We start from the raw sequence: 19,453 nt of genomic DNA, 5'->3' as shown, positions 1-19,453 counted from the left end.
CATTAGCTTTGGTTGCGAATGGTATGAACGTTGAACTCTTACTCGCTACAGAAAAGTGATACCTCCGAGCCGTTGAGTTAGCAGCGGCCGCTGTAAACGTGGGCTCGGAGAGGACAGACAGAGTATCCGTCTACCACACAATGACGATACTACAACGTTTCCCGTTCACCACCAGAGACACTCTTCAAAGGACTCTGTTGGGCAACACGGCCTTCCATCTACCACCAACCTACTGAAGTGCAGCTCAGAGTAAAGATTTATTGCATTTTCCTTTTCCAAATGGGCGGTAATTTAGAATGTATAAGATTCTGTATTTACGATAGAGTAGCTGCCTACGGCCCGATAGACATCGCTTCTCCCTATGTTCTTCAGTCTTCCCGCTCAAACCCAGCCCCTTTCTTTTGGGTAACCAGCTGTCATATGTTCCGTCCGCTAGGGACGTTTTCCTTTATGACAATTTGTAATCAAGGTATGATTCATTCTGTGTGATGAGTTAGGCATTTAGTAAATAAATAATTAAACCCAATTTTGTATTGCTGATTCAACTTGTTAGCCAGGGTTCGTGAAGAATTTACAACTTTCAGATGAGACTGAAATAAGGTGACGATTAATATTGACGGAAAATATTACTAGGTCTTTAAGAGTTTATGCAGAAGATAACTGCGCTATAATTATTATTTTGTGGTGCCCCGACTTTCTAGGGAATTACATGATTAGCTCAATCAGGTAATATTAATTACAGAGAAAGGATTTTATAGAATAGCATGTCATCACTTAATCCGGCATAGCCAGACACGACACTGTCAATCCTCGCAGCACAGCTGCCCCTCCACCCATCAAGCCTCCCCAGCCAAGAGGCCTAAAGCTGGGTCACCTCGCTCACCACACTCCTCCAATACCTCCAGGGTCAAGTTGGAGCATGGTTCTCTTGGTTTGGGGTTACCACCTTCCTCAGCCACACCGGTCAAAGAGGAACCTCTGGCTACCACCCTCTCCCCTCTGCTGCCCAGAGAAAGTCCAAAGCCAAAACCTTTTCTACATGACAGTAGAGGGTAGAATCCATAGAGACCTTGTCCCAATTCTCCTTCCTCCCAAAGTGTACACGTGTCACTTCCCTTGACTGATGTGAAATGACTGGTACTAGAGATATGGTGGTAACTCCTACTAGCCCAGTGGTATTAACTTCCTTAGCAGGGAGACCATTTTTGGACAGAATTTCTGTGCACTATTTATTTTGCTAGAATTTCTCACAACACCCAAAACGAATAACCTTCAAATCATTACATTAAAAAGAAACCAATCAATGTTCTCAATAAAATTATTTTTCAAATGATGTCAAACATGTATATTGTCCCATACAATAATGTTAATGTTGTTCCCAAAACAAAGCGACCTGACAATTTTGTTAATTTATCCTTTAACTAGGCAAGTCAGTTAAGAACAAATTCTTATTTACAATGACAGCCTAGGAACAGTGGGTTAACTGCCTTGTTCAGGGGCAGAACGACAGATTCTTGTCAGCTCAGGGATTCGATCTAGCAACCTTTGTTACTGGCCCAACACCCTAACCACTAGACTACCTACAATACCACTGATAATCCTTGCAGATATACCAGAGTGACTAAGACGTGTCGGGGTCAGAGGTCCATTTGGAATTAACAATGTGAGTAAAGCTCAGTGCCACAAGTGATTGAGTTCCCCCAGGAGACTACAGGGTGGTTTGGTGACCACTGCCTGGCAGATCTATTGTTGCGTACTGTCCAATCAAGAGGGCTCGTTAAATCTTCTGAACCAAAACATCTGGTATTGTACCGCCATCTAAAGTAGAGCGATGGCTTAGTTTGACAACCCAGAACACCTTTCTTTCCCATTGTCAGGCCATAACCACTGCTTTTTAAAAAAGTACTGTTTTCACAGCATGTTTGCATACGTTTCTTTCATAGAATTTAGTGAGTCGTGTTGTCAGTAGGGCTCTATATAGTATCTGTTGGGTCATCAATTGTTCTGTTAATCTCATTGATTTGTGAGGTGTTTACCACCACATCTTGCCTTGTCCACACCATTCATCAGGAGATCACAGCCAGGACTCATGCTCTTGTAAGACATTAATGTCATTTAGTGGTAATATGTCCTGACCCATTCCCTGATGAGAACTAAAAGAACCAGGCCTCCATGTCACAGACTGAGGAACAAAAGAGATGAGAACCCAAAGTTGTGTACAATATTTACACCTTTGTACAGTTGGCGACCCTGATTAACAGCACAGATGGAAACTATACCTCCAGAGAGCTGCTCTGTTTACTGTACCCCCAATCACATTGCTTCATGAGCCCCAGGATGAACAACACTGCCTCACAATATTCACCTCAGTGACAAAATACTCCAGAAAAGGGTTCTAATGAAAAGCTTTATTTGCAGTTCCATAGTTTTACTTCAGCACTTGAAAGACGTCTCAAGGGTTGCAGGTGTGACCTCAATGGCATCTTCTTCCATCTGTCGAGGAGCAAGTACATTTAATGAATCCTTTAACAAACTGACCAGCATTTAGATTAAAGGAAGACTGGCTCCCTAAATCATTTATAGTATACGAGTCACCTAGAACTCAATTCATCACCAATAAGTCCAGATTTAAAGCAGCTCACCAGCTTGGAACCCCTACTTGCAAGGGAAGACGTATTCTGTCTCAGCCTGGTCACCTGTAACCGTAAGACAGGTTAGTCTCAGTAAATGAAAACAAGTTGACCAAATGTTCCTCAGAAGAGGGGAAAATAACATTTTGGGGAGGGTTAGTAGATCAACTTACTTGGCTGGTAGTAGTCATAGATCTTGACCACTGCTGGCTTTAGATTCTGTACTGGGAACTCCTGTATGATGTCCAGGGTGATGTGGAAAGGAAATAGTGATGTCAGCTGTTGGGAGAGAAACAAACATATGGGTCATTAAACGATCTAAGCAGAAGTTTCTGTATTTCAGCTTTGCTGACAGATACAGCAAAATAGATTATTTTTAAATGAAGCCCATTATAGAGCGCCATGTGAAACATTTCAAACTGAACGATGGTTTTCACCTCACCTCTGTCAAGTACAGTAACACATGGTCATCTTTGATATCAACACGATCCACTTGACTCGAACCCCTCAGCTGTGAAGACAAGTCATTGACATTGTACGGACAAAAAAACCCTTGAGCCTTAAAAAAGGGACACCGATGAGGCAAGACCTCCATGGATAAAGGTCACACCACAACAACTCACCCTCCCCAAAGAGTCTGGATCTGGAGAAAACCCAGAGAGCATTTTCAAATCCACTATAATCATATTGGTGGTGAGCTCCTTTCCACGATATCTGAGAAAGACATGATTGACAAATGCTTGGATTGTTTTAGCCATAAAGACCAGGCTGCCGGCTAAGCATTCCGACTGATCCAAGCAGAGGTACCAACTAGAAGGTCAATAACCTATAAACGGGTATAACGAAACTAATTCATTTGGGTCAAATCCATTCTGTAAGACACGCGCCAAGATAACACCGGCAAACGAGGTGAATACAAGACAGGTCCTTCATTCTTACCGAGACTCGAGCTTCAGCGTGACTCTGGGTCTCAAAGACTTGCTGTTGCAGTCCACCTCTGGAGTCACCTGGATACTGAGCGTTGTGCTTCTGGTAGGAGTAGGGACGTTGTAGCGGACCACCACCTGGGATAGAGAAGAGGAAGTCAGGGAAACCATCCTGTCCAAATACAAACGTTTTATGAGCCAGAAGAAACATCTTCCCTGTCATGTGTATTACAGTGCATCTTGCGCCACAGGACTGGGAGGAGAGATGTGTATTCACTGACCTGCACTGAGGCACAAGCACTGCCCTTCACTTCAACGCTGTACTTCCCTTCTGTGTCCTGCAGCGCCCTCTCCTGGTACAGAAGCTTGTTGTTTTGGTTGACATGGAAGAGGCACCGTTCCCCACTGGGAGACCGTACCGTCACTGTGCTGGCTCCGCCTCTACTGAACACCCTGGTGGAGTAGAGAGCCAGGGCCTGGAGGGCCACCACGGTGTCCTACACATACAGACCACAGGACAATCAGTTCAAAATTAAAGACACCATTTTGAAGGGTTGATTATTTTCCTCACATTGAACAGTTGCTAAAGTGACTAAATCCCAATTCCATTCATTATGATGGTTTCTAGGCTCTGTACCAGTGGAAGTGAGCCTCACCAGGTTGGACATGAACACATGACCTGTGGTCTGATACAAGTCAAAGTTACAATGTTTGGGAAGTATACCTGGGTGGAGGAGAAGCCTCCGTAGGCGTTCTGCTGCCTCACCAGCCACCTGACGATGCGGGAGGCGTAGCCCAGGTCAGAGGTAGACCGAGAAGAGGCACTGAGGGACGCCAGCAGAACGTAGGAGCTGATCTCCACCTCCAGGGAGGGTAAGGTCTCCGAGGAGGACTGGGACCAGTGCAGGAGACCCCCTGAGGGTTGAGGAGCACACACACACACACGCCAGAATAAGAACTAGCTTATTCATCCCAATACAAAGTTCTGACCTCCCCAATTCATTTCCTGCCAAATACAATTTTAATGAGCAAGTTCAAACAATATTATTTTTCTTAACAATAATTTAAAATTAATAATTTTATTGGGCCTATCTGGAGCGCCAGATGGTCTGAGTGTTTGCACTTTTGGGACTACTCCATTATCCAGGCATGCTCAATCAAGGAAAGACTGCGCTAACAGATCTCGGACCAGGATATAGCTCACCCTCTTGAAATGAGATGGTGTCGAGGTGCTGCAGAAGTCGGGCCCGTGTCTCCATGTCACCTGCCAGGGTGAAGGTGTAGGCCAGCAGAGCAGTAGCGTAGGTGTTGGACAAATCACTGGTGGAGTTCTTCAGGCAAGACAAGCTGTGGTCCACAACAGGATCCTAGAGCACAGAATGACAGCAGCACATTAAGATAAGCCAGCCTGGTCCCAGATCAGTTTGGACTGGGTTCCATTCAACTTGCTGTTCTGGGGCCTCAGGCAGTTCAAATTGTTAATTAGGGAACACTTTTTGCTGAGGAACGGGATTGTTTTTCCTTGTAAATCTTGTGCATTTTATTACGTTGCATTTGTAAAGGGTATAATTTGTGTATATGCAGAGGTCCCATGCTAAAGAGGGATGGGACTCTTAAAATAAAGCTGAAAAATCAGACAACACGAACAGATCTGGGACCAGACTAGAGAGATTCAAGCTGGAGCCTAATATCAGTAGTAACAGATCTACACCATTCAGATCTGCTTACGTAACGCCCATTCTATGTTATGTCATAGGCTACTTGCAGAGAAATGACTTCACTACATCGTAGAAGCTGTAAATGACAGTTGATGTAAGACTGATGTCATACAGGAGGCTAAATGAGTTGCCTGTAATGACGTTGTGAGAAACGGTTCCATGGAGTGAAGCTACTTACCGACACGGACATGTTGAGCTCCAGCATTGAAGCAGTGATGTAAGCAGTCAGTGTGACTTCATCCGTCACTCCACCCTAGAAAACAATGTCACACTAACTGCATCTAGCCTGTTGAAATCAAACTATGTCTGGTCTGACGAAACAACCAGTTTATTAGCAATATAAAATACCTTCATTCTGTTGTTCAAGAGCTTCCCTAAAGCTCTGAAACAGCCATGTTTGCCTTGTTGACGTTCCAACCAAGTCTTGGATTGCTCCATCGTTGCCGGGTCAACATAGATGAAAGACTGGGCTTTGCCAAAGGATCTCAAGACAAAAGCAGTCAGCCTGAAGAAAGAAATGGATTCATTTAAAAGCCCCGACATAATATCGTCACGCTCCAAGTCATGACATCACAAGGCAACTGTCCAATCCATCGTCTCCATGCCAGAGATGCCATTTGATTGGTCAATGCTTCATTGAAGCCACCAGTAGGTGAAAAACAAGCCAAGTACTCACCAGGTGTTCCCCAAGCCTTGTCCAAACGTGCTGTACGCACCATCAGCATTCTTGTAGTTCAGCTGCCGTTGGTAACCTGTCGGTGGGGTTTTAGCATGAACAGTGACCAAGCGGTTGTTCCATTCCCAGAGTTGTGCCCCAATATATCAGGGCTCTCCACCCCTGTTCATGGAGAGCTACCCTCCAACCAAGTTGTAATTAACCCCATTCAGCCAGCTAATTATTAGAAGGGGAGCTAGATTAGGGTTGGAGTGAAACCCTACAGGACAGTAACAGGGTTGGAGAGTCCTGCCCTATATAAGGAATAGGGTGCTATGAGACAGTGTCTATATTCTACCATCAAATGACTTCAGTAGGAAACCATGTGTTGGGTCAGTGATGTTATGTTAAGACATTGATATCATCCGTTATGCAGCTCCATCGTTACCATGACAGCAGGGTACACCGTGGAGAAACACTTTAAAAATGGAAAACTAAATCCTCTAATTGGACAAATTCAGCCCAGTTTGTGGATTTGGTGTCTAATCAAGACAGATTTTAAAGGGACTCTCCTACCACTAGTGAGGAACTTGGTAGCCTTGTCTAGGATGGCTGGCGTGAGCTGCTTTGTGTTCCTCAGGTACTCCAGGATGTAGATATTGGGGGAGAGCAGGGCCATGTTCTGCTCCCCACACCCATACGGCATCTGCAACAGTCCATCCAGGTTGTTGAGGGCCCGACCCAGGATGTCCCCTACAGAGAAACAAGGGACTTCTGTTACAGACTGTCCTCTTCAGCAAACAGCAGCGTCACAGGCGAAGGGTTGTCTTCCCACCACTACACAGGGGTGTATTTTACCCAGAACTGAGAGGGAAATCCTAGCAGAACCATCCACCACGTTCTGGGGGAGTTGCAGTTCCACCTCCTCCGTCAGAGCTTCTCCTGTGGACACAAAGATGAGTTGAATGAAGACGATCACGTCAACATTCAACGTTGATTCATTACTGACCAGTAGGACACAGCAACCAGTTGTAGGTGTGGCTCTTCTCTGTTCCCTCAGCCTGGAGGAAGAGAGGGATTCATTTCAGAGGCAGTTACACTAGACAGTATCTGTGCAACCTAACGTTAGTTCTCCCACAGCAGTAGACTACATACCTTCACCAGCAGGCTCCGTGTGACCGTGTCAACGCGTCCTCTCTCCGGTACGTTCGCAACCCCGTTGTCACACGCAGTGTGGGACTGGACAGCCGCCGCACTAACGGACACGTTCAAAACCCCTACACACAGTACAGCGCAGGTTACACACCATCCAATACGGTGACAGTACACAACTCAGGTTGACATCCATTCTGCCGTTTGAACAGTTGAACGAAGACTAACCCAGGACAGAGGGGGCCATTGTCCAACTGAAGGTCTTTCGTCCATTGGCACACAAGCACGAGGAGTCCCGGACATCACGCAAGGGTGTGAGAGTGTAGTCAGAGGAAAGAGCTGGAGTCACAGAAACCTGCCAAAGAGGAACGCGTCGTAAGATAACACGGTACGACAAAAACAATACAACTCAAGAAACCATCCCGGTGCAGTGTCGTACCACGATGCACTTGGAGAGGTAGTTAAACACAGTGGCCTTCAGCTCAAAGTGCTCTCCCCGGATGACTGAGTAGGGCAGGGTGAGCTCCAGGAAGAAGGGCTGGAAGACCGTGAGCTCCACCAGAGGAGCCAGACCGAAGCCACTGGGGGCCAGGCAGAAGACCTCAGTCTCCCAGGTGGTGATGGTGTCTGGGACTGTCAGGGGGACATCTGCTGATCCAGACTCCCTGGAATACAGAGGTCAGAGTTCAAACAGAAAGCCACCAAGTGTCCAATAGAGAAGGACTAATTTCAACACCGTTTGTTGTTACAAATCCATTTAAGCTTTATCTAACCAGGGACACCCATTGAGGTCAAAGGGTCTTTCCTAAGAGAAAGCTGGCCTACAGTTTACAGAGGTTCAGGGTCCTAATCTACACCACTACTGTTTGGATATGATGCAAGAGCTAAGAGGGCTTTCACCAGAGGTCAGCCTCACTGTGCAGAGCACTTACCCAACTTCCACAAGGTCCCAAATCCATGTCTCAGGGAAGAATGTACGGACCGTCTGTATGGGTGGCGGAGGTGGAGCGGCAAGTCCACCAGCCACAGCCATTTCAAGTCTAGGACCTGCTGATCCAGGCCTAGCCATATGGCTGTAAGCTACTAACACAAAACATGGCCATTATTGTCAAGTTAAAATGGACTGAATGCTGTGCTTATTCTAACAAAAAGGTCATCCATAACCCAAGATTCATTAGACTTGGCAATGAGAATAAGGGTTGGTAAGGACATCTCACCATAGGAGCGATAGTACTGGTTCCCCTGGTAACTGAGGCAGGAAGGTACTCTTATATCCAGGTTAGTCGCTAGCTTCAGTCCCAGCGTCTAGAAAGAGCAGAAACAATTTATTAATAAATTCTATTAAGTTTAACAGTGTAAGATGAACACATTGTAACAGAATGGGGACTGATTCTTCCCAGAAAGAAAAGAGGCTTCAAGTTGAGAAAACAGGGCAGAAATATTTACCTGAAAAACTGCATAAGGATCATTTGTCATCTCAGACGGTCCATATGGGTGTGGTATTATGAATCTCCTTGGTCTAACACGTAAACATGCTACTGGATCTTCAAGCTCGTAGGGAATATAGGTCGTCTCCTTGACCGGTAACAAATCAAATATCTGGAAAGGGACAACGGGGAGGTGTGAAATTACCTTGTTCATTGGGGACCAAACAGAACAGACTGAAACGACTACTTGGGGAAAAACTCCATTTTGTTTTCCATTGCTAAACGTTTAGAACGTTGTCCCATCAACCCAGAACATCAATAAGGAGGTGCTTTCCAGTTACTGAGAGTCAATAGAAAGTGGGCCTCAAGCCAGAGAATGAGTCCCATCACATTTGATAAATGCTCCCCAGTGAACAGATCCACTCCATGTCTGCTGTAGTCACTGGTTGTATTCCCAGCACCACCAAAACAGTAGGTATGCTGGTACCACTGTAGTTCACTTCAGTGAGCTCCGTTACCTTGTCAGCATCCAGCCTCTTCCCTGGCTCCATGATGCCAACACTCTGGTCCACAGCACCGAGGCCACAGAGGGAACCGGGCTGGGCAGAGAGATGCAGGGTGTTCGCCTCCCCTGGGACAGCGTTGGAGGGAGAGAACTCCACCAACACCTGGCACACACATCAGATACCATTACTCCAGGTATGATACAGTCTGGAAATACTGGACACCTTTCAGAAAATCAGTCACTGGGGATATGAGACTCCTGCACACACCTTGTTCCTGAAGCATTTCTCAGTGGGGAAGTTCATGCTGTGGGCGATGACAGTCTCACTGGGTAGCATACTGTACACCAGGAGCTGAACCACCGGCGCCATCTCTGGAACCACTGCCAACGTCAAGGTGACGTCACCCTCAGCTACTGCAACGCAAGAGCAGGTCACTGTCATCGAGCACCTTCCAGAACGTTCAGAATCACATCATGAAACTCACTCACCAGGACTGTCCTGCTGCACAGTAACATTGATGTGTCCATGCTGAACTATGACCCCTCTGGATAAGGCCTGGAGGGAAAGGGAACAGTTCTCAGCAACAGAGAGGAGACGTTGCAACCTGGACTCACTCCAATTAGTATGATATGTTACGCATGTATTCATTTGTGGATGTCCATCATCCATTTTATATAGGTTGCGAATTTTCTGAATATATATATTCAACAAAGTCCAATTTGTAACATGAGCTAGGTTGGGTTACAGTGGTTGATTAGGAGTATTGGTGTAGTAAAGGAACATCCTTTGAAAGTGTGGCAGGGGCAATGTCTGAAATGATCCTGGACTAAAGGAGCGCAACTAGGAAATATGGTGCTTTTTGAGAGGCACCGTGGGTTTGCAGGTTGTTCCTGGTTCTACTCACCAGGTAGAGGACAGCCACAGAGCCCTTTGGGACAGTCTCCCCTACGATGGCATAGCGGATGGTGATTGACACCGCCTGCCCACATGCCAGTGGTTTCTCCACCTTCTGAATAGCCAGGGAGCTGGACGGTTTACTGTCAGGGGCAGCGGGCTGGATCAGTGAGAGTAGGTGTTGCCCTCTGTTGAAATAGGGGACCCTGTATCCTGGGAACTCTGCTTGTGGGGTGTCGCTCACCTGGAAAGGAACAAAAGGGAGAGTCTAACTGAAGGCCCAATCCTAAATCACCCCCTAGACCGTGTCCTATATACAGTGGGGATCTGAGAGGATGACAGGAAGCAATATGGTAACAGATCCAACTTACTTCCCCCTAGCCCATCCTGGTCATAGCATGTTAGGGTCATGACCTTAGGGCAGCGTTTCCCCTACTGTCCTGGGGACCCCAAGCGGTCTGATTCAAATAATCAAATCTTAAGGAAGAGTTCATTATTTGACTTCAGCTGTGTGGGCAAGAAACTAAACATGCACCCCTTACGGTCTCCAGGACACTGGCATGGAGTATAAAGTCTGTCAAACCTAGAAGGAATCATACTTACTACGAGGTTAATATTCTCTTTGGGCAGACTGGTTGTGTTGACGGAGAACCTGGCAATACCACGACTGTCCGTGGTTAGGTTCTGTAGTCGTAGATATGAGGACCAGCCTTTCTCCTCAAACAGGTAGACTAACATGTCAGAGATGGGTGTGTTGTTAAAGCGAACAGCATTTATCTGAGGAAAAGGTGTTGTATGAATGAAGTGACACTACATACGTCATCATTACCTACCACATACTGCTAGTTCAGGAAGCAGGACAAACTAGCTTCCACAATGCAACAGGAACACCATTTGGACTTACCTTGCCTTCGATAATTGATCCATGCTCATAGATTTGGGGCGTGTCAACAAATGTGAATTCACCAATCACATAGGAGAGCTCAATGCGTTTTTCCTCTGACAGTGTCACACCTGTCAAATGAAAACAGGATGGTATATTTCACAATTACCAGTACCAACACCATGCAGAAACTGAACTGCAGTGCAGCTTAAACAGAAAATTAAAACCAGAAAACAGCATTATATAAAACCCTGCTGCAGCACCAACGGTCATAAAGCTCTTTCTTCCCAACGCAGAGGAACCCAAACTCAGTCCTGGACCCCCCCCCCCCCTGGGTGCACCTTGTAGTTTCCTGCACTACAGCTGATTCTAATCAAAACTACACTATGAGACGGTTATTTCAGTCAGCTGTGTAGCGCTCGGGCAGAAACCAAAACCCAGGGGGAACCCCAGGACAGTTAGGGAAACCCTGATCTAATGAAACAGGCAATAGTTACGTCGCCATCAGCTGAAGTGAAATGAAGGGTTTGTATTGAGGAAACGACATGATGCATCTCATAAAGGACTCGCCTGTCCCCTCCTCCTGTACTTCTGCATGGAAACTATACACGTCTCCCAGCAATTTCTCTCCTGCATTCTTTGTGAAAATGGCCATGTTGAAGACATAAGAAGCACAGCCAGTATGGTCCATCTAGGAAAAGCAAGCAGAACCACACAAATAGATTTAAATCCCATTCAAAATGTAATTTGTTGGTAAAAACAGCACTACTAGTTTTAGGAAAGCATACAAACCTCTATTGACTCTTTGTGGCATGGAGGTGTGTAATCAGGAACTCCTTGTGGATTTCGCTCATCGATTGTTATTGGTATCACTGCATTGTCCACCAAGAGTCGGCACAACTTGACCCCTGCTTTACCAGGTACAGGCTGCCTATACGTGTATCTGATTTCAATTCACAACAAGACAAGTGTCAACTTCCTACATCCAATTATCATATTAAAAACACGAGACCTAAAGGCTTATGCATTCCCGCAGGCTTGAAGTCACGCATTTAACACGGTCAATGAATCTGGACCTGTATTCATAGAGCCTCAGAACGGGATCAGTTTTAACTACAGATCATAATGAACAAGGTCACATGTCAGGGTGGGACCTGATCCTAGAACAGCACTGCTCATGTAAAATGCCACCGTACATAATCTCAGGGATTGTAGCAGTATTTTAAGACATTGCGCAGTAGCATGTCATTAATGTAGACCACATGCATATTTAAGGATTTTATATTTAAATAAGTGTATTTGAGCATCCTCAAATGCATAACAATTTCCAAGTGTATTATCAAATTAAGCTACAGTACTAGCACAGGCTGCTGCCTACAGACTTGAAATACTGGTCACTAATAATGCTTACATACCTTGCATTACTCATCTCGTATGTATATACTGTATTCTATACCTCTGACATTGACCATCTATTCTTAATTCCATTCCTTAGATGTGTGTATTAGGCATATGTGAAATTGTTACATATTGCTGCACCCGCAACATGTACTAAACACGTGTTGTAACCAATAAAATGTCATTTACAAAGATCCAAATCCTTAATTTGAACTGTGAAGGTAAATGAAATACTTCCAATAGTATTTCAACCCAGGTCTGCCTCAGCGTAATGACATTATTAATGACATGTGTAACTCCACTACATCACCTTGTAACTAGAGTACATTGCAATTCACCAATAGTGTTTACTCACTTTGCACACACTTTCACTTCATACTCTTCCTGAACAACGCTGATCTTGTCCGTGAGGTTCATTTGGATCTCAAACTTGGGCAAAACTACAGATAAAAAGAACAGCAGTCAACTCCAGAATGTTCCAGGGTTGTGATGCATTGATTCAACATTACCAAGCATGAAAGAGAAACTCCACCTACCATACTGTTCTACCTTGAAGTTGTGGTAGATTTTCTCTTCACCAATCCACACTACAATGGTATAGGATCCTACAGGTGCTTCAGAGTTCAGGGGGTGAGAAAGCTGCAGAATGCTGCCACTGGATGTAGTGTTGACCCACTGTCCAATCCGGTTGTGATTAACATCCTGTTGGTTCATAGGAAGGGGAACGTTCAGCAGGACACAACGATGTGGAAAGTTCACAACAGTATACAGGACAAGGAGTCAGTTCTATCTGTAACATTCATCTACTGAAGGGGGCCCAGATCACAACGCTGATAGGAAGTATTTAGCTAACTCATACAGTAGGTGGATATGAATGAGGACCTAGCTAGCTGGGGGAGTCATAATAAAGTTAGACTAACAAGGATCTTACCTCAAGTTCCACAATGTTGTACTGTGAAGGGCAAAGACAAGAAATGGAGTTGTTAATGAAACATGAACCCAATGCCAAAACAGAGGCGCATAGCTGTCTACAACTATAGGAACTAGACAGGTGATTGGCTTGGTCGCTTAACGTAAACATCACATGTAGCATTTGCAATTCAATCTCAGGAAGAGATGATCCCATTCATTCCAGTCTGACCTATATGAATGGAAGCCCCATGTCCTGGCTGGTTGAGTGCTGTACATAATACCAGACTGCTATGTCCATCACAGTATTGTGACACTTCTGCATCTTGGTTTGAAATAGTAGAGACTGACTTAAAATACTATTGTCAATCGTATATTTTCAACTCACCAGCTGATTGACGGGGCTAAAATGGGTATCCAAGGTGACGACTCTAAAATGCACTGTAAAAAGCCAATGACAAGACGAACAATAAGAATATTAGAAGCATCATTTCAGACAACTTCCTCATAATCCCAAGGTTCCCAGATTACCATCATCTTTCACCCGGTATTTCTACCGTTTCCCTCTACAATCCTCATAAGCCACGCATGACTCGTTAGAACAGACTGGGGAAGAGCATTGCCAGCAATGATAGTGTTCTTTTCTACACAATTATTGCCTGATGCATTTCACAAATCTTCCTTCAGATTTCAGTCTGACAGTACTTCATTGTAATACTGTTACAGCCTCAAATAAACAAAGGGAACATGGTGGGGTCGTGGAAAACTGTTGATATCAAAATGGGGTCAGGGGCCCAAAAAGGTCAAAGCACCGGAATAAACCATTACAGAACACGCCAACACCCAATTGTCCTGTTTCTTAGCAACCAGACTACCGGCTGTAACATTACCCGTTTGTCCTGGGTTGTAGATTGGTTTGTCCGTTTGGATGAACGTCATGGGGCTGTAGGGTTTGATCATGACCCTTCTCTCCTCTGTGGATAGAAATGTTTCCCCTCGAACCTCCACCTTAAAGTTCTGCACTTTGTCGCTCTTCACGTGAGGGGCCTGTCAGGGACGGAAACAGGGCAACACCGGTGAACTAACGGACCGATAACAAAGGACATTAAAAATGTGGTGCCGTGTGGCCCAGCTGGTAAGAGCGTGCCACTAGCAACTTCAAGGTAGAGCGTTTAACTCCTGCAGGGATCACATTATGCACTCAGCGTAATGTAAGTCTCGATAGTATATACAAGCATTCAATCAAAACCTGGTACAAATTGGAGCCTGAATCACAGAAAAGTTCTGGTAGGCCACCACTGACATTTCCCATAAAATAAGCTGGCATTGCATCACAGCTGAGCAGTACACTCTTATTGGAATGGCTCTAGATGTCCACCAGTGCTGGGCTGACCTGAAACTGGAAACAGCGGTGAAACTCTTGGTCAGAACTCTGGTGGAGAAGTCTCTTGTTCTGCCCGTCGGCCATCAGAGATACGGTCATGACCAGGGTCTCGTTGGGCTGCAGAAGGCTGGCACAAAGCTTGGCCTCTGAGCCTGCCTGGATCACTGCAGGAATGGCTACCATGTAAACCCTACAGAGAACACACCCGGCAACAGGACAATCACTACCCAATGACAGGATACCTCTAAACACAAAGCCAGGTGAAATACACAGGGGGATAAAGATCTGCAGAAAGAGTAGATGGAAAAATTGCTCTAAAAGAACATTAAACCCAGAGGAGAGAAGCAAGTCTGATCACTAAATTCTAACTTGTGAGTGCAGATTGACTTACGGTCTTAGAGTCTCTTGACACAAAGCCAGTGAATGCAGGCAAAGAGTATCCATCTCCAAACCTGAAGCCCAGGAAGAACCATGACTAAAGGAGAAGAATAAACCACCGTTATGACCCAGTATTCCTACATGGAAGACCTGCCTACTGCACTGTACACAGGTTGTGTCTAGATGGGATACAGATTGTCAATTGAATTCACCTATAAGGTTAGAACTTACACAGCAGGTTAGGAGAATTAGGTTAAGGGTTGGCTAATAAAATACAATTCTACAGGGAAGGGGGTGAGAGACCAAACAATTGAATTTAAAATGCTTTCCTGGGAACTGCAAACCATATCAGAAGCATCTACCCAAGCAACACCAAACAGGCACCAACCTGGTCTCAGACCATGTCCTATCATTTTGTACGCAAAACTGAAACACTCTAGTATGATATCACATTTTATATGTATTACATTTGTGAATATCCATCATCCATTTCATATGATATGTTAAAAATGTACATTTTACAAATTCCAATTTGTTGTGGCCAACATGAGCTAGGTAGCTAACATTATCTAGGCTAAACATTAGGAGTAAAGTTAATTAGCAGGTTGGCTAACCTTAACCCTTTCAGCTAAGTAGATGAAGTTGCTTATTACCCAAAATGTTATACGTCAGTTTTATTGCCTTGAGTAGCTGTCAGTCTCCTGTAAAAATACCAAACTTACCATTTCATACAGATTTCAGTCTGGCAGATATACTTTTACTATGTTACGTATAGTCCATGAGACCAGGCTGCAGACACAGGTCGGTAAAATGGCTCAATTGCATGTAGGTTAGTGTTTAACGGCTAGACCGAGTTACAATATATCGGGCTACAAACTGGGCGCCAAACACAGATTGCAAAAGTGTGTCTAGCGTGCACTAGGAGAAAGTATTCTGTTGCTAAGACCAGATGCAAGTTTTTTTATTTAAATTGTTGTTTTGGCTATATGATTGCAACACAAGTTGCTATAGCACCTGTGACCTAGCGATACTCACCGCAGCGGGTTGTTTGTGGACTCAGTCGAACGTAAATCTCCCCGTCGGTCATGTCCCTATAAATATCCTTAGTTGCGGACTTTTTTCTAATTACTAAGCGCTCGCACCTGCTGGATATTCAGGGAGTTCGATTAGACTGAACGGCCATTTCAAATGCGCGATCATATTGTCAACAAGGCAGCATGGTGCGTACAGTAATTCAGGAACATAGGTCTACAACATGTTTTCTATCCGTCAAATGTTTGCATTTTCAAACATTGGGAAGGCAGCTGAAGCACATATGGGTTTTTTATCAAGACCAAACACTTTTAGGCCTATGCATATGGAAACTTCGAATCCTAAATCATTACTCCGCGTACTTTTGTACACTGCTGCAATTCGCTGTTTGTTTGTTACCTATGCGTAGTCACTTCGCCCCCACCTACATGATGATTACCCCAACTAGCCTGTGGACTCGGTACCGGTGCCCCCTGTATATAGCCTCGTTATTGTGTTACTTTTTATTTTAGTCTACTTGGTCAATATTTTCTTCTTCTTGAACTGCACTGTTGGTTAAGGGCTTGTAAGTCAGCATTTCACGATAAAGTCTACACTTGTTGTATTCGGCGCATGTGACAAATACAATTTGATTTGATTTGACCTACATCACTTTGTTTTGATCCGGCTTTGAAAGTGGCACCTGGCTCAGGCTCCAGGGACATCCCGGACACTCCTCCCACCGGGGTAACGCAGGACAGATAATAGAATCCCCTCCTATCACAGCTGTTAAACTCTGTAACTGTTTTAAAGTCACCATTGGCCTCATGGTAAAATCCCTGAGCAGCTTCCTTCCTCTCTGGCAACTGAGTTGGGAATGACGCCTGTATCGTTGCAGTGACTGGGTGTATCGACACACCATCCAAAGTGTAATTCATAACTTCACCATGTTGAGATATTCAATATCTGCTTTTTATTTTTACCCATCTACCAACCCATCTGCTCTACTTTGTGAGGCATTGGAAAACCTCCCTAGTTTTTGAGGTTGAATCTGTGTTTGGAAATTCACTGCTCGACTGCGGCAACTTACAGATAATTCTATGTGTGGGGTACAGAGATGAGGTAGTCATTACTGCACACAGTGAGTACATGCAACTTATGTGACTTGTTCAGCACATTTATTTAGGCTTGCGATAACAAAGAGGTTGAATACTTATTGACAAGACATTTCAGTGTTTTATTTGTAAAAAAAAATACATAAATAAAAAACAATTCCACTTTGACATTATGGGGTATTGTGGGTAGGCCAGTGACCAAACAAATCAGTGTAATCCATTTTAAATTCAGGCTGTACCATGTGGAGAAAGTCACGGGGTGTGAATACACGGGGTGTGAATAAAAACCTTGACATGTCTTCTCTCCCACCCCCTCCCCTCCTCCAGACCAAGGTGAAGTACCTGAAGCAGACGTCAGTGATGCTCCAGAGGGAGTTTAGAGGGAACATCCCTAAAGTTCAGTTCGGTTGTCATCTGAGACATTCTCATCAATGATAGGATGACAAACGGTACAGTGGAAAGTCTACACATTGTTTTCAGATTCACATGGAATTGTTGTGCAATTTAAATGTTTGAATATCAAATTATTTGTGAGGGGATGAAATGTGATTTTAGCTTTTCAAATGTGGGAATTGGGTTTTCATGAGTGAATTAGGCCCGACTCAGTGGCCCGCCCACGTGAAGAGACATTGGTTATAAACTATGAAACACGCCCTCCTCTCCCTTCCTATATAAAGCCTTGACGACAATATAACTTCCTGTTCGGGGTACATTAGGATGACGATCCGATGTCAGAAGGGTTCAGATAACTACAGAACGAAACAACCTCGGCATTAGCTTTGGTTGCGAATGGTATGAACGTTGAACTCTTACTCGCTACAGAAAAGTGATACCTCCGAGCCGTTGAGTTAGCAGCGGCCGCTGTAAACGTGGGCTCGGAGAGGACAGACAGAGTATCCGTCTACCACACAATGACGATACTACAACGTTTCCCGTTCACCACCAGAGACACTCTTCAAAGGACTCTGTTGGGCAACACGGCCTTCCATCTACCACCAACCTACTGAAGTGCAGCTCAGAGTAAAGATTTATTGCATTTTCCTTTTCCAAATGGGCGGTAATTTAGAATGTATAAGATTCTGTATTTACGATAGAGTAGCTGCCTACGGCCCGATAGACATCGCTTCTCCCTATGTTCTTCAGTCTTCCCGCTCAAACCCAGCCCCTTTCTTTTGGGTAACCAGCTGTCATATGTTCCGTCCGCTAGGGACGTTTTCCTTTATGACAATTTGTAATCAAGGTATGATTCATTCTGTGTGATGAGTTAGGCATTTAGTAAATAAATAATTAAACCCAATTTTGTATTGCTGATTCAACTTGTTAGCCAGGGTTCGTGAAGAATTTACAACTTTCAGATGAGACTGAAATAAGGTGACGATTAATATTGACGGAAAATATTACTAGGTCTTTAAGAGTTTATGCAGAAGATAACTGCGCTATAATTATTATTTTGTGGTGCCCCGACTTTCTAGGGAATTACATGATTAGCTCAATCAGGTAATATTAATTACAGAGAAAGGATTTTATAGAATAGCATGTCATCACTTAATCCGGCATAGCCAGACACGACACTGTCAATCCTCGCAGCACAGCTGCCCCTCCACCCATCAAGCCTCCCCAGCCAAGAGGCCTAAAGCTGGGTCACCTCGCTCACCACACTCCTCCAATACCTCCAGGGTCAAGTTGGAGCATGGTTCTCTTGGTTTGGGGTTACCACCTTCCTCAGCCACACCGGTCAAAGAGGAACCTCTGGCTACCACCCTCTCCCCTCTGCTGCCCAGAGAAAGTCCAAAGCCAAAACCTTTTCTACATGACAGTAGAGGGTAGAATCCATAGAGACCTTGTCCCAATTCTCCTTCCTCCCAAAGTGTACACGTGTCACTTCCCTTGACTGATGTGAAATGACTGGTACTAGAGATATGGTGGTAACTCCTACTAGCCCAGTGGTATTAACTTCCTTAGCAGGGAGACCATTTTTGGACAGAATTTCTGTGCACTATTTATTTTGCTAGAATTTCTCACAACACCCAAAACGAATAACCTTCAAATCATTACATTAAAAAGAAACCAATCAATGTTCTCAATAAAATTATTTTTCAAATGATGTCAAACATGTATATTGTCCCATACAATAATGTTAATGTTGTTCCCAAAACAAAGCGACCTGACAATTTTGTTAATTTATCCTTTAACTAGGCAAGTCAGTTAAGAACAAATTCTTATTTACAATGACAGCCTAGGAACAGTGGGTTAACTGCCTTGTTCAGGGGCAGAACGACAGATTCTTGTCAGCTCAGGGATTCGATCTAGCAACCTTTGTTACTGGCCCAACACCCTAACCACTAGACTACCTACAATACCACTGATAATCCTTGCAGATATACCAGAGTGACTAAGACGTGTCGGGGTCAGAGGTCCATTTGGAATTAACAATGTGAGTAAAGCTCAGTGCCACAAGTGATTGAGT

At 44.5% G+C, this 19,453-nt stretch overlaps 1 protein-coding gene across 1 annotated transcript; it reads right to left on the bottom strand.

Moving 5' to 3' along the window:
* Positions 1–2,393: 2,393 nt before the first annotated feature.
* On the bottom strand, positions 2,394–14,957 carry LOC139568181 (alpha-2-macroglobulin-like). The gene is given in 37 exon segments (XM_071389918.1): positions 2,394–2,493; positions 2,643–2,696; positions 2,804–2,909; positions 3,073–3,141; positions 3,254–3,344; positions 3,570–3,694; positions 3,838–4,053; positions 4,281–4,471; positions 4,761–4,923; positions 5,453–5,527; positions 5,623–5,779; positions 5,951–6,026; positions 6,506–6,682; positions 6,788–6,871; positions 6,939–6,990; positions 7,085–7,206; positions 7,310–7,436; positions 7,521–7,746; positions 8,014–8,164; positions 8,299–8,386; positions 8,528–8,680; positions 9,027–9,176; positions 9,282–9,427; positions 9,503–9,569; positions 9,919–10,152; positions 10,512–10,685; positions 10,813–10,922; positions 11,362–11,482; positions 11,584–11,734; positions 12,545–12,629; positions 12,726–12,891; positions 13,121–13,141; positions 13,487–13,539; positions 13,989–14,145; positions 14,492–14,672; positions 14,874–14,892; positions 14,895–14,957. Coding segments are annotated over 36 exon segments (4,386 nt in total). The 5' UTR covers positions 14,956–14,957; the 3' UTR covers positions 2,394–2,493; positions 2,643–2,655.
* Between the last annotated feature and the right edge of the window lie 4,496 nt (positions 14,958–19,453).

Source organism: Salvelinus alpinus, chromosome 2 (genome assembly GCF_045679555.1).
Source record: "Salvelinus alpinus chromosome 2, SLU_Salpinus.1, whole genome shotgun sequence".
NCBI lineage: Eukaryota > Metazoa > Chordata > Actinopteri > Salmoniformes > Salmonidae > Salvelinus > Salvelinus alpinus.
This window is presented reverse-complemented; position numbering and strand designations above follow the sequence as displayed.